This window comes from Uranotaenia lowii, chromosome 3 (assembly GCF_029784155.1).
Source record: "Uranotaenia lowii strain MFRU-FL chromosome 3, ASM2978415v1, whole genome shotgun sequence".
NCBI classification, from domain to species: Eukaryota; Metazoa; Arthropoda; class Insecta; order Diptera; family Culicidae; genus Uranotaenia; species Uranotaenia lowii.
In genome coordinates, this window is record NC_073693.1 from 201,687,192 (window position 1) to 201,703,215 (window position 16,024).

The window sequence follows — 16,024 nt, forward strand, 5'->3', positions numbered from 1 at the left end:
TATCAATTTAGCCGCCAATATATTTGATACAATATATATGACCCATTCCAGCGTTGCAAAAAGTCATTTGTAAAAACTTTTTCAATGATTTTGGTTATAAATTCTAAGCGTGAGAATTTCACCAGACTTGCTATAGGATAACGGACTTATTTTGGACCGGGTATTTTTTTTGGACCACCTTTCAGCTTTTTTCCAATATTTCCCCACATAAATCATTATAATCATAAAAATTTTGAACAAATATAGTTAAAACTATTTCTTATGATTCTAATCATAAGTAACATTCTATTTGAATAAGATGATAAGGAGAATAAAATTGAAAATAAAGTATCCATTGAATTTTCACAGTTGGGCCAAATCAAACCCATTTCAGTAGGACGTGCCATTATTGGAGTCAACTTTCAAAAAATTTTATGCATAGTTGTGGTGAATTTAACAACTACAAACATGTTCACAGCTATGATAAAACACTTCAAAACTAGTTTGCAAGCTCGAAAAACCTGGTTTTGATAGCAATTTGACCCATGTCGGAAATAGCTCCTACTTAATTCCTTAGGGACTTATTTCGGACCACTCAACATAACCTGGTTGTTTTACTAATGGTGAAATTTTCATGAACGTAATAAGACGTTGTACGACGATATGAAAAGTATTTTGCACAATATTTCAAATGCTTATTATAAATAAAGTTTGGAATTTTGGCATTATTTTATTAAATTTACTCGCTAAAGCCCAAATCCGTCTTCAGAAGGGGTTCACTTCAATCGGCATAATACCAAGCCCATCATTATTTTAACTTACTTTTTGTACTTTAAACCACGTTGATATAACAATCCACATTAATGGCAACTGTTTGATAAGCAGTTTTAAAAAGTTACAGCTTAAAGAAGTTAAAAAACATGAAAAAAGTGGACATGCACCATTTTTTGCCTTTTTAACAGAAAGGTTTGGTTATCGGTCGATTTGAGAGATCATTAATTATGGGTCTTAGACATACCTTTATAGGTACCTATCGAATCAGCTCGACGAGTTCTGTTGATGTCCGTAGATTTGTATGTGCCATTTTAAAAATGTCAAGAACGTTTTTGCGAAACTGGGCTGCACAATTAAAATGATTTTAGTCTCAAAAGAATGCATTTTTTTTTCTACACAACACTTTCAAAAACGGGAAAAAAAACAAAATAGTTGAAACCGTTTTCTTTACGAAATACATATCATACTTATTATGGCATAAAAAAAAAAGTTGCTAGTGGCGCCTCGAAGCAGCAGCACCAGCAATCATTTATAAATTAGAGATAATCAAAATAAAAATATAAAATTTATTGACTAGGGAAACGAACCAAAACCTTCAGATCCCAAGGCGCAAACGCTATCCAATAAACCATCAGCACGCTTGACAAAGAGTGGCTCAAACTCAAATACGTAAAAGGCATTACTAAAACGCACCGTGGTCTGGGCAGTTTCTCAGTCTGCTGGGGCAAATACGGCAACAGTGTTTATATCTTACACTTCTTGCTTTTCAATGCAGCAAATGGCGGATGGGCGTTTCCTTCAGAGTCCGCCATGCCTATTAGACACTATAATTTCATATAAGAAATTATAGTGTCTATAGCCATGCCGGGTGTCAACAAAATGCAGCGCCGTACAGAAAACTGCGTTGGGGGGGGGGGGGGGGGGGGGGGGGGAATTTATATGAAGATTTTATGACCTTCGTTTTTTTTACCCGTGTTGAAGAATGAATTTATGTTTTTTTTTTCATTTCTACATACTCATACATAATTTAAATTCAATTTCAGAGGCAGAATTCAGATTCAGTTTTCAAATTCAGAATACAGGTTTAGGAATCAGAATTCAGGATTCAGAATTCAGAATTCAAAATTCAGATTCAAAACTCATATTCAGATTCAGAATTCAGATTTAGAATTCAGATTCAGAATTCAGATTAAAAACTCAGATTCAGAATTCAGATTCAGAATTCAGATTCAGAATTCAGATTCAGAATTCAGATTCAGAATTCAGATTCAGAATTCAGATTCAGAATTCAGATTCAGAATTCAGATTCAGAATTCAGATTCAGAATTCAGATTCAGAATTCAGATTCAGAATTCAGATTCAGAATTCAGATTCAGAATTCAGATTCAGAATTCAGATTCAGAATTCAGATTCAGAATTCAGATTCAGAATTCAGATTCAGAATTCAGATTCAGAATTCAGATTCAGAATTCAGATTCAGAATTCAGATTCAGAATTCAGATTCAGAATTCAGATTCAGAATTCAGATTCAGAATTCAGATTCAGAATTCAGATTCAGAATTCAGATTCAGAATTCAGATTCAGAATTCAGATTCAGAATTCAGATTCAGAATTCAGATTCAGAATTCAGATTCAGAATTCAGATTCAGAATTCAGATTCAGAATTCAGATTCAGAATTCAGATTCAGAATTCAGATTCAGAATTCAGATTCAGAATTCAGATTCAGAATTCAGATTCAGAATTCAGATTCAGAATTCAGATTCAGAATTCAGATTCAGAATTCAGATTCAGAATTCAGATTCAGAATTCAGATTCAGAATTCAGATTCAGAATTCAGATTCAGAATTCAGATTCAGAATTCAGATTCAGAATTCAGATTCAGAATTCAGATTCAGAATTCAGATTCAGAATTCAGAATTCAGAATTCAGATTCAGAATTCAGATTCAGAATTCAGATTCTGAATTCAGATTCAGAATTTAGATTCAGATTCAGAATTCAGATTTAGAATTCAAATTCAGAATTCACAATCAGAATTAAGATTTTGAATTCAGATTCAGAATTCAGATTTTTGTAAATTTATTTTCAGCATATCGGTGAAAATTTAGATTCTCGGAGAAAGAATATCGGAATTGAAAATTTATAATGATTGATGTTGCGGTGTAAAGTATGGTGTGCGTTTATAAGTTTTCCTTGCAAAAATGTTCTTTTGCTCTTTTCTCTTCATTTTTCTATCCATCTTTATCAGATTCAGAATTCAGATTCAGAATCCAGAATTAGAATTCAGATTCAGATTTAGAATCCAGATTCCAGATTCAGATACAGAATTCAGATACAGAATACAGATTTAGAATTTAGATTCAGAATTAAAATTAAGAATTCAAAATTCAAAATTTTGAATTGAGAATTCAGAATCCAGAATTCTGAATTCTGAATTCTGAATTCTAAATTCTTAATTCTAAAATCTTAATTCTGAATTTTAATTCAGAATTCAGATTCATAATTCAAATTCTGAGTTCAGATTCAGAATTCAGATTGAGAATTCAGATTTAGAATTCTGATTAAGAATTCGGATTAAAGATCAACCTGGAATTTGAAATTGGAAATTATATTCAAATATTAGACTAAGTGCTGTAACTCAAAATTCAAACTTTAGAATCAGAGTAAGATTTTAGATTTAGTTTTCAGAATGAGATTAATCATTTAATAGTCATATTACTTTCCCCTGCTTTTGTGAGAATTTTTTCTTTTATGCATGGTTGAGCTCTAAAAAAGGTATCATGCTAGGCTACGTGTCACGGCTATCCATCAATATTGTAGTTGGTTTTACTTATTCAGCAAAAAAAGCATAAAAAAACAGTAAGATTCGAACCGTGACCAGCATCGTGAAAGTTCTGGTTGCTACCACGGCACCATTTCAGCGACTTAGAAATTCAACTGTTTAAATACCATTCTTTCCATACATAAAATGAACTCCTTACATACCAGTTCGCTTTTCCCCAAAAAACGTACTATGCATCATTTTTTTATATTGAGATCGGAATTTTTCTTGTTTGAATATCTGAAATCATACTTATATGATGCAGAGGGAAGGAATCTATCATGTGTATTCTATATTATTTTATATATTTCCAAATATATCTTACACTCTGTTAGAAAGGCTCCAATCCACTGTTAAGTGTATTAAATCGGGTTTTTTATTAAGTCATTATTTGTTATGCCTCATAAAGAATTATTGATAGTTTGGTCCGAAAGTTACTACCATTCAGGGTTGATTTTTGAGAAAAAAAAACTTGATTAGGTGGAAGAGAAGAAATATGTTTAAACCCCGTCTAAAGGAGAGGCTGGGAAAAAACGACACCAAATCGGCAAATATGTAACAAGTTTAATTTTTGTAACAGTTGGAATATCTCAATCAATGATATAACAATTTTACACAAAAAGTATATTCAACTATAGCTATGAGGTAGTCTTCATATGTTTCAAAATTTAGGAAAAAATAAGTTGAAATGTGTGGAAATACAAACGAAAAAGTACTTTAAATCTAGTTTTCCGTTAAACAAATGTTTCTTCAAAGATAAAACTGAACTTTTGTGAATTTTTCAGCGAAAAAATATGGCTTCCAGATGTTTAAAAAAATCGGATAGTACTAGCACATTTTTATCTTTTTTGAATCTATGTATTCTACAGAACTGAAGCCAAACCAAATCCACTAAGGATTTAAAAGTCAAAATGCATAAATTGATGGAAAGGAGATGATGATATCAGACTTTCTTTGGGTCATTGAAGGAGATTGCGTTCTAAAAATTGATCCCAAAGATAAGCCAACTGGCCAGTATTGAACACTGCAGAACAAATTTCGTCGAAATTGCAGTGTGCTGTCGGAATTTTCAAAACAACACACTATATAATAGAGGAGGTTTCTGTTTTTACTCTAATCTTTACGAAAATTATTGTTTTAAAGCATAAGAAGTTTTAGAAAAAAAAGGTTGTAGTAAGAAATATTCAACAAACAAGTTGGGGAAAAGTTGAAGGAAGTTATTTCAGGAATGAATTAACGTTAACAAACCAAACTTGACTACAAGAATTAGGGTTACCATACGTACTCTTTTAATCGAAATCGATCGAAAAATGGGCGTACTCTTCTTTTCGTGAAATGTTACGAAATGTATTTTTTTTTTATTAGAGCCATTTAATCAGAAAAATGACCTTGTTTGTTTCAGTATATGAAGTATGTTTACCACATATATTCAAGAAATACGAAAGAAATACAACTTACAAAAATTTGCAATACCTTACCTAAACATCTCGTATTCATAAAGGCATCTTTGAATCGTAATTTACAGTGAGCGCAATAAACGCCTTAGAGTATGCAATAAACTCTCAAACAGTTAAAAAAGAGCACATAAGCAATATGCTCAAATGCTTCGTAGCGCACAAATCTAACATGTTAGTTGTTCAAAAGAATTATTCGCGCCTAAAATCTCTTCTTGAAATCAAGTATTATATCGGGTTTGATGAAGTTTGTCAGCAAAGCATCAAATACTTCTTTTCATTCGAATAATCCAAATAGGAATATTCAGTCAGTCAGTCACTGACTTTTTTCTTTTTAATGATTAAAAAAAATATATGAGAAAATATATAATCATCATATACGTCATGCCTAAGCTTTCCAGAATTTTTTCGAGAGTATTCGGTCCGGGCAGATTCGGGCATTTTTACCCAAAACCTAGCAAAATCCGGACATTAGATTTTAAATTTTTTAATTAGAAAACCCGAACAATACTCGGGAAAATCTGACCTGAATCCAGGCTTTTCTCATGCAATTTCAAAAGAAAAAACGGAAAAATTTTCACATAAAAAAAATATTTTTTATTGAGTCACATCAGCGATGTTTAATTCAAATTTTACATTTTCAAAAAATGTTTGCACGTGTATTTCGATGAAACATTTTTTACATTATGTAAAAAAAAAGTGGTTCTAGTTAGAGTTTTGCTTAGATTTTGGATAAATCCGGGCATTTTTCCTCGATACCTGGGCAACCGTGCCGGACCGGGATTTTTCTCATTTTTTTTCTTGAAAAAGCAGAATATCTGGGATGCTTAGTCATACCTTTTACTCCCAACACATTGCCAGTATTTGAATGACTTTAAATAACTCTGTTTTTTCCTTACTCTCTTGGATTTTTTTTTTTTCATTGTACTCTTTTTAGCATTGCGGAATTTGGTAACCCTAAGTTAACCTTTAATTTGCAGACATTAGAAGTTTTTTCCTTCGACACATTAGGTGACTTTTCAAAATTTTTTACAGTTTCGAAGATTTATGTTCTGTTTAACGAAGGAATTTGACGAAATTTTGTCAAACCGTTGGTTATGAATTGAAAGAAAAATCGCAATATTAATGCGTTTTGTAATTTTACGAGCGATCTTTACGAAAAGAGAATGCTGCACTGTTTTTTCATCAGTTATTTTAGTTCAATAGTGATCTTTTTTTGTACGGAATTTATATCCTCCGGGATGATAATCAATAGTGATTGGTTTTAAATGCATGTTTTATTAAAGCTTATATCATGATAAACACCTCGATTAGAATTATAATGAAAAAAGCTATAAAGGTTTGTAAATAACCTAAAATTCTAAGTGTTATCTCATCAAAGTATGCAATGAGTGTAACACGAAAGTGTACAAAGACGCAATAAAAACACGAATACGTCAGGGATTATTAAAATATTACGTAACGCGTTCAGGGGGAGGGAGTTTAGCAGCTTGTTACACTTTGTGGATATGGGATAGAACATCTGATAAAATGTTTAACGTGATGGAGAGGGGGATTGAAATTGATCGAAAACTGCGTTACGTAATATTTGAATGGCCCCTAAAATGAACAAACAATTTGTTCTACGACACAGTTTTCGTTGCGTCACATACATCATTTCATTTACCCCGATGTTACTTCTTTATTTCTCAACCGATCTAAATTCTTCAAAAGCATTGAACGTAGCTTCAAAAGTTTGAAGAGAATTCAAATTTTCAATAGCATATAACTGAAAGTAAAAAAATAAAAAAAAAAATGTTGAGAAAAGAAAAAGACAGTTTTGTAGAAAAAAATCGGTGTTTAAACTTGTCCCGTTTATGCGGGCAACTGCAAACCCAATGCTTTTTCTAAACTAATTCATCATTATGATGGTACGACCGTTGATAAAGGGATCATATCTAACCATCAATATGTGGTGAGTTCCAAATTTGAAGTGTCCGTGAAAAGTATTTTCGAACCAAAAATTCTTTTAAGTTCACAATAATAGAAAATGTGAATAAAAATAAGAACTAAATAAGTATCAATATTTCATAGTAATCTGTAAGCCTAGTAACTGACCAATTTCTCTCATTCCTTCGTTTTTTAATACTTTCAGGCATTTTTACGACGCATTGGCAGGCAACTACCGAGCCAAGTTTCATCACGAAAACGAGGCCACCAAAGCCGAGCAAACCGTCCAAGAAACCGATCCTATCGATTTCGAACAACATTCAAAGTACTGTTTTAAAACCAAAACCATCGGTAGGTCATACGTTGATATTTGAATTCTTAAACGCTAACAAAAACTGTGTTTTCTCAATTCTTTCTTAGGCCAAGCCGACCAAACCAACTACCACTACTGATAGGTATACTACTAGCACCCAAATTAGTATTATTAACCAAACTACCAAACGAAGGCCGGTCCCGTTTCCGGTGATTCCTCCGGCGTCGGCCGTCGGCAATGTAGGTTCGACGGCCATTTCGCTGGTGCCGGATCTGCCGGCTCATCACCGTCCCTCGACATCGGCCCCGGTTCCGGTGTCCAGCGATCTGCTGGCGGCCGTCAATGCCAGCTTGCTTAGCAGTAGTAGTAGTAGTTTTAGCGGAAGCAATAGTCTAAGTAGCAATAACCAGAGCCTGTCGCCAGGGGCTGGGTCCTCATCAAGTTCATCTGTGATCGGCGGCGAAGAAATTTCGTCGTCCAACGAAATGTATACGGTGGCACCCGGACGGGACACTATCACGGCCGCACGAAATTTTGGTGAGTAGTGTGAACAGATCATTCCCCTTTTTATTAGTTTTAATTGTAGCAGAGGATTCAAGCTTGTTTAACAAGAGAGTTTGGCAGCATGCCGATTTGAAGAATTCTTAAACATAATGAAGGGTAGAGAGAAGGTAGAGAGAATTGATCATCGGATCAACCTAGGCCTTGTTTGCTTATACATTCAATGGCAAAAGTTAGTAACCATGAACAATTTTCAAAAAAATTTTTGCTGATTTGCCATTTTTTATGGATGTTTTATGAAATGATCCAGTTTGAGTTCTTTAAGACTTACATGATTTTTATCTCCGAAAAACTACGTAAACGAGTTTAACCTATTCTATTTCTCATTGTCAGATTTGAGTAGGACAAACTCAGCAGCCGCATGAAGAATATGAAATAAATCCATCAAAATTAAAAAGGAAAACACGTCACAATTTAATGATAATAGAAAAAAGCAGTTTCGTCTCCAAGAATGTTCTCCGCATAAAGAGTGTGTCGCTTACGGAAAAACGTTATAACCGAACAATTACTGCGGTTAAAAGGCAAGCAGTTCAAGTCGCATCAGTGAGAAAAAAGGGAGAACTGCTGCTTCTACATGTTGTCTTTGTCGTTTATGGCATGAAAAAGTTTCAGGTCAACAGCATAAGCAAGTTTCGTGCCGCCGAGAAGCGAGAGAGCCTTCAAAAATTTACTGTGCTAAATGGCTTCCTTTGGGCACTCCAGAGGAGTCTGGGAATTGCTGGAAAATGGTAGTTCGAACGGATAATTTCCGTCCCGTTAAACAACTCCGGAACTAATCCAGTAGGAAACCACAGAACGCTAAGCACCCGAGCTTTGCGATAGCAATATCATGGTTGACTTATTGTCGAACGCAGCACAGAGATCAGTATAAATGGCGTCAGTTTGGGTTTTCCTGGCAAAGCAGTTTTGGACGAAAGATGTGAAGCTTGTAGTCTTGGATTGTTTTGGCATGAATTCATGTTAGTCATTCGAAATGAGAAGCTTTTTAAACGGGAAAATAAGATCCAAAACGAGCAGATCCAAGAGTTTGGATATCGCGCATCGAGCTGAGATTCAACGGTAGTTGCTAACATCTCTCTTGTCTCCCTTTTTGTAGACAGGTTTTTGTGGATGTATTAGAATATAAGCAGTGGTCAGGTGTCAAAGCTATAATGGCACCTAATTTTGACATCTCGGCACCACACCGTCGGGTTTCAAACGAGGTTCTATTTAGCTCCTGGGTGTTTCTCCCAAGCAAATTGTGGCTGCTGTATTTATTTATTTCTGAAGTCTTTGACTATTGTCATACAGACTGATTGCTTAAGATTAGCTTATAATTAAATTACATAGCAATTAAGTTAGGTGACGTCACGGATTGCACATTTAAACTTAGATTTAGTAACATGATAGTCAAACAAGTGAGAAACAGCATTGAAAACTTCACAACATCGAAAGAGGGGGTGATTCTGTCCGAACACTGTCCTGCTTCTTGGCAGCCAAAACATGGTTTGATGGCTGGAACGAATATGTTCAATCTCTGGAGCAATTGCGGGCAGTCAACGGCATTAGTCAAGATGTCGTACACGAAGGTGCGCTGTAGAAAAGTTCTTCTTTGGCTCAAAGATGTCATTGATAGCAAGGCACACCTCTCAGAATAGGGTGGTAACCGTACGGGATCTTGCCATGGCAATCGACGCAGTGCGTAGCGGAGGAATTTTTTCTGAATCCTTTCGAGCCTTTCGCTGTGGACAGAGTGGTAGGGTGCCCAGACTGGTACTGCGTATTCCAGAACACTGCGTACCAATGAGCAAAAAACTGTTTTCAGAGCATACGGGTCCTCAAAGCTGAGTGTATTCCGCCGCAGGAAGCCGAGCAAAGCAAAGGCTTTGGCGGCAGTAGTCGCGGTGTGTTGAACAAATGAGAGCTTTTGGTCAAACGTTATTCCGAGGTCTTTAATAAAGGTTACTCTTTCGAGAGAGGTGGCACTCAAACCGTAGTCGTAGACAACAGAGGCTCTGGTCCTAAAAAAGCTTATGCACTTACATTTTTTGGCGTTAACTTCCATACCGTGTAATCCACACCATACTAATAATCGATCGACGTCCTCCTGAAGCGCAACACAATCCAATATCGAATCAATGGTCCGGTAGATTTTAAGATCATCTGCGAACAGCAGTTTCGGCGACTGAAGGAATGTAGCTAGGTCGTTAATAAAAATCACGAAGATGAGCGGTCCAAGATGACTACCCTGCGGAACACCAGACGGCATGTCGAACAAGGAGGAGTGAGTCCCACGAATGTTTATATAGCCTTGATGGTTCAGCAGATACGAGTACAGCCATTTAGTTGCCCACTCGGGAAATCCATATCGATCAAGTTTTTCTCTTACGATTCTGTGAGGTACTTTGTCGAAGGCCTTGGCAAAATCTACGTAAATTGAATCCACTTGCAGTTTTTTACCTGTTGCAGAATGCAAATCGCTGGCATAGATCATTAGGTTTGTCAAGGTTGATCGTTTCTTGATAAACCCGTGCTGGACATCGGTGAGAATTGGAGTGGCTGCTGAATAGATTCTCTCGTATATCAGGACTTCTAGCACTTTGGAAAAGCAGCAAAGAATCGATATTGGCCTGTAATTCTCCACACGATGAGCATTTCCTGACTTATGGATCGGTGAGATTGATGCGATTTTCCAAGGAGTAGGAAAAGTACCTTCCGAGATCGATCGATTGAAAATCATGCACAGCGGTGTGACAAGCGAAGCAGCTATTTTTACAACAAGCGACGTTGGAATCCCATCAGGCCCAGATCCTTTCGAGGGATCAAGAGAATTTAGCACTTTTAGAACTTCTTGTTCACTGAAAACGGGTTGCGGTAGACTGATGTCGTAGCTAGGAAGTGTATCAAAGTATACATTATTACAATCAGGAGTGACTGGGCTATACACGCTGCTAAAAAAATCAGCAAGCAAGTCAGCTGACTCTTTGATGCTTTCCGATGTTCGTCCTTGAAGCGTCACAGACGATGGGATACAGTTAGTAAGGCGGCGGCTATTGATGTATTTCCAGAATGTCGAAGGATCTTGTTTTACGTTGCGTTCGATGTTAGAAATATATTGGTTGAAGACAGCGTTGCGAAGAGTCGAATATTCAATCTCTAGCCTTGAGAGCATTGACTTGTTTTGGTCCGTTCGGTCACGAAGGTAGCGTTTGCGGGCCTTGCGAACTAAGTTGCGGCTTCTCCGTAAATCAGAATTCCACCGAGGGAGCTTGTAAGGCTGGTGTCGGTGTAATCTTTTAGGCGGCGTGTGAATGCGTAAAGCGTCCCAGATATGATCATAGAAGGTTGATACAGCAACATCGATGTTCAGACCCTCGAAAAGTATTTGCCAATTTGTGTCCAGTAACATTTCTATAACACGATCGGTATCACAGCGCATAAAATCTAGATTTAGTCTATGAGCGCTAACGGGATCCGTAAGCTCATCAGAAAAATAGTCGAGCCGTAAAACAGTAGGATGATGATGTCGATCGGTATTTAAAATTGCGTTTGGAGGGTGTAAAATATCAGCTAAATCGGGTCTATTCACAAACAGAAGGTCTAGTATTCTACCATTGGCGTTCGGAAGCGAACACATCTGAGACAACCCGCAGGCTATCGTCGATTCGATGACCGCAAGCTCCTGCTCGGTGGAGGCGTTCGCTGGTAAAAATCCGTCTGCATCCTCGTCGAAGGTCCAAAGCAAATTCGGTAGGTTGTAATCCCCAGCTACGACGATTATATCATTATTACTAACCACATTCATCAGGAATGGGGTGCCACCTAGCGACTTTTACCCCTCTCTCCTTTATGGGCCATGTCCAAGGAAGGCGCGTAGTGGAAGGCCACGCTCTGCACACACTGTAAAAGAGGAAAAATTGCTCAAGACAATAGTAATGCGGAATCCAGTAAGATTGGTTATGAGATGTGCCGGTTTTGTCAAACTGAAGTAGAAACTGCAGAGTACTTAATGTGTGACTGTGGATATCTTATGACACATCGACTGAAAGTTCTTGGTAAGCGAATCTTAACGCTCGATGATATTTGGAAGATGAAAGCCAGTAAGATGGTGGGATTCATAAGAAATACCATCCCAAACTGGAATAATGTCATGATTTCGACTACAACTGCCATCTCTACCAATGGTGATAGTATTGCCTGATCAGACAAATAATAAATTGGGTTATTCCACAATAGATCACAAAAAGTTGGTCGCAGTGGATCTTCTCATACAATAAAAAAAAAGATTGGCAGAAGAAGGCATGAATGCATCATCAAAGGCAAGAGCGAAACGCCGTTTGATGATAAAACGATTTAAGAACTGCGACCAGAGTCTCCAGAGAATGTGAAATTCAAGTTTACTATCAAGCATTCCATCAGAGTCATGGTATTTGGAGCAGTTCCTTCAGATGGATCGAAGATGCCTCATGTTCTCAGAAAAGCTGGAGTAAAAGTGAATAGTGAAGTCTACATTGACATTTTGAAGAATCAGTTGCTTCCTTGTATTCGGGCCAACTTCGGTAAATCCGAGAATATTGTTTTTTCGCTGGGGAAATCGTTGGGAACGGGTCATTCCACGATCGGGGAATATTAGCGGGTAGATTGGCTCTCGACGTCAAGTGAGCCATTCGAATCAGAGTAGTATGACGTCTTCGTCGGAAATTATCCGAGTAGTTGCGTTAATTGACAGGCGCGAGTCTAGGATACGCTGGTCTCGATCGGCACACAATGGGCATAAAGGTGCAAACCTCGAATCCTGGAGATAAGAGGTCGGGTCTCGAGTCGCAAGAGGAGAGGCCAGGCCTTTAATAAACAAGAGGAAGGGTATAAGCGGTTACCTCGGTCATCAGAGGAGAGGTTAGATCTCGATTCGCTAGAGGAGAGGTCGGTTCTCGGGAATTTTACGAATTGGTTCCAATGCACGTCGAGTGCCGTGTCTCCATGGAACCAATGGGTCGACTCGTTATATACTCATCCGTATATACATACGCCCAAAACTCCACCTGGGGCCTCAGACCATTTCCCAAACCGGTAACTGCCCTAAGGCAATACTTCGGAAGGGGGTCTTATTAACGCATACGCGCTACTTATGCAACACTCGCTTAGAAGTTCATATTTAAATTAAATATCATCCTGACCGCCCGAGATCATCTTCACGTGATGGTCCGATTGGCTACGCTGATTGTTTGGCGCAGTTCATTTGATAGCTTCAGACTTATTAAGCTTAGTAAAGTTAAGTACGTTATCCTACGTCGATCGCAATTTGCGTCAGTCTTCAACTCCTTTGCAAAGCAGCCATTATTCGGGCGAGCCCATCTCTGACTGCCTGCCATGTGTTGATGTCATCTTCTGCAACATGTTGTCCGCTGTCATGTCTGGTCCGCAGGTGGCGAACATGTTGGCACGTTCCTCTTCAAATCTTGGACAGTAGAATACCACGTATTCGGGTTTCTCGTCCGTGTCACCGCTGTTAGGCAGCCGGCGAGGCCACATTTCCGAATCTGTGATGATACTTCATGAAGCATCCATGACCAATCAGGAATTGCGTCATGCTTTCTCTCCATCCACTCCTTGATATCTAAGATCAAACGATGGGTTCACCTTCCTCTTTCTGAGCTGTCCCACAGTTGCTGCCAGTTGGCCATGGAGCTATCTCTGGCTCGAATTCCCACGTTTTGCGTGCCTCTCTTTCCGTAGCAATAGGAGTTCTCCACTAACAAAATCGAGTTGGGCATGACTCTCTCTACAAAGCATGCAGCCTCCGAAAAAACGGTGCGGTATGTATAGATGACCCACAAATTCATTCGCCTTTGTATACTGTTTAGCTTATTCTGATTACACTGGATATAAAGACCAGAATTCTAGGCCGCCCCTCCATACCGAAGGATTGGAGAAACTACACTCGAAATTATTCCCCGCTAATTACTTAGGATACCCGAGTTGTTCGCCATTATCCTGGTGAGTGCGGTCGTTGCTGTTGACGCCTTCTCGCACCCATACCCAACGTGTTTTTAAAAGCTGAGCCGGTCGTCAATCATCACGCCAAAATTTTTAAGCTCACGCTTTGATTCGATAGTGCATGATTCAACTGTAATCCTGCCTGTTTGCGGTGAAATCAGGTTTGATATCAGAACCATCTTGGTTTTGTGGTGAGCCTACTGCAAACCATTGGAGTGCATCCAGCTCACCACCGCTTCTACAGCATCTGAAGCTCTTAGCTGGAGGATTTCTGTTGAGTAATCCGTCGCTAGTAGCACGACGTCATCCGCGAAACCAACCAACTTCACTCCCTCTGGCAGGCTCAATGCCAGCACCTCATCGTACGTAATATTCCACAGGATCGGGCCCAGTATCAACACTTGCAGTACTCCGGCTGTAACATCCATTTCCTGAATTCCTTCGCTCGTCATGTATTGTAGCTTGCGGTTCTGGGAAATCTGTCCACTTATTTGCAGGGATATTTCGGTATCAGGATCATTTTTATAAGCGAAGATGCACTTGCTGCCCAGCTGACGCTATTGAAGGCGTTGCACACGTTCAATGTTACTACCGCACAAAAACGATCCCTTCTTCTCTTCTTGAGTCTGACTTTATCACCCATTTCGATGACAGTTCGAATGGCGTCGACTATGCCCAGCTAACATGAAATCGTAATATGAATGATAATCCAAATCGAATATTGAGACATTTTTAATAATCATCGGAAACAAGTTGGTAATGAGTGATTTTCTCAGGGTGGCCACTCAAAATCGATTTTTGATTTCCCGCATTTTTCCCGTCTTTTTCCCGTCTTTTTCCCGTCTTTTTCCCGCATGGTCTTACGAAATTCCCGATTTTGTAAAACAGAAAACCAAGTATAATTTCGATTTTTTTTTGAATATTTATTTCTTTCAGTGGTAAATGATCTTTCAAGGATTTTTTTCGGCGATTTTTACCAATTAAACTACAAATCATTATATTGATACGCAGGGTTTTTTTTTAACTTTTAAAACTACGTCACTTGAGTCGAAAATGTTGAACAAATATGATTGTTCATAAAAGAAAAATGGTAAGGTACACATGGGGTAAATGGGGACGATGGATGTTAAAAAAATACTGTGCACTATTTTTTCAAACTTCGAATGCAGAATGTTAAATTTACTCATAATCTATCCCAAAATTTTAACAGAAATACGATTCCGAAAAAAGCGAATGTTAACAGCGACATTTTCTTAATTATCTATTTTTAACTACGATGTTGAGTTGATGTGCATCTTTTTCAATGGCAAATTTCTCGTATCAATCTTTCTCGTGAAACAATCCTTGCATTTGAAACAACCAGTTAGGAAAATAAATAGCGGTTTAAAATGAAGAAAAAAGAGTTTATCTAAAAAAATCTAAAATTTTGTCTCCAAACCCTACCTGGGGTAAGTGGGGAGGACTTTATACAGACTTGATAATAACACATTTTTTCAATTTTAAAGTATTTGTTTGTTCTTAAATTGGTATATATTTTCGATAAAATTGTGTGTTGCAACATGAATTACTCATAATAATCGTTGAAAGATACCTTACTAATAGTACCATGAACTTTTTTTTTTAAATTTTTGACGATTCGAGCAATAAAGTAACGAATCAAACCAAGAATACACAAATTTGTTGAACATTTCCTGAGAAATCAAACGGAAAATCTACCGTTCCCACTTACCCCATAAAGCGGGGTAAGTAAAGTCACCAGCAACAATTTACGAGATAACTTTTCTTGCTTTGCGTCTATCAAGCTCATCTCTTCAGCGTCTGTAAACAACATGTTCTGCATCAAATTGAACGTAATTTTATCAAAATTGAACCACTGCTGATTTTTTAATGGTTTTTTCAAGTTGTTATACGAAAAACCGTCCACACTATTTCCACACTGTATTTGTTTCTCAGATATTTTTATTTATTTTAATTTTTTCGTCCAACAAGCTTGCCTCTCTCTGAGCGTCAGATAACACCTTCAATTTTTTCGCCTCCAGTTCCTTTGCCTTATTTTCTGCCTCTCGCTTCCGTTTTGCAATAGTTTCTTCCAGATTGTTCTATATTTTTTGCTTTTAAGGACTCGGCATACATCGAGTGAGAATTGCGAGAATACTGCATTGACGATTTCATTACGGTTATTCCCGTTGTTGAATGAAGCAAGTTGAAACTAGTCGAA

General features: G+C 37.6%; 1 protein-coding gene across 1 annotated transcript in view; it reads left to right on the plus strand.

Annotated features, from left to right (window-relative positions):
• The window catches only part of LOC129758233 (serine proteinase stubble), a 617,997-nt gene that overhangs the window by 453,265 nt on the left and 148,708 nt on the right, over positions 1 to 16,024 (plus strand). The window contains exons 10-11 of the mRNA XM_055755703.1: positions 7,162 to 7,307; positions 7,377 to 7,806. Of these exons, the coding sequence (XP_055611678.1) occupies positions 7,162 to 7,307; positions 7,377 to 7,806 (576 nt within the window). The remainder of the gene's footprint in view (positions 1 to 7,161; positions 7,308 to 7,376; positions 7,807 to 16,024) is intronic.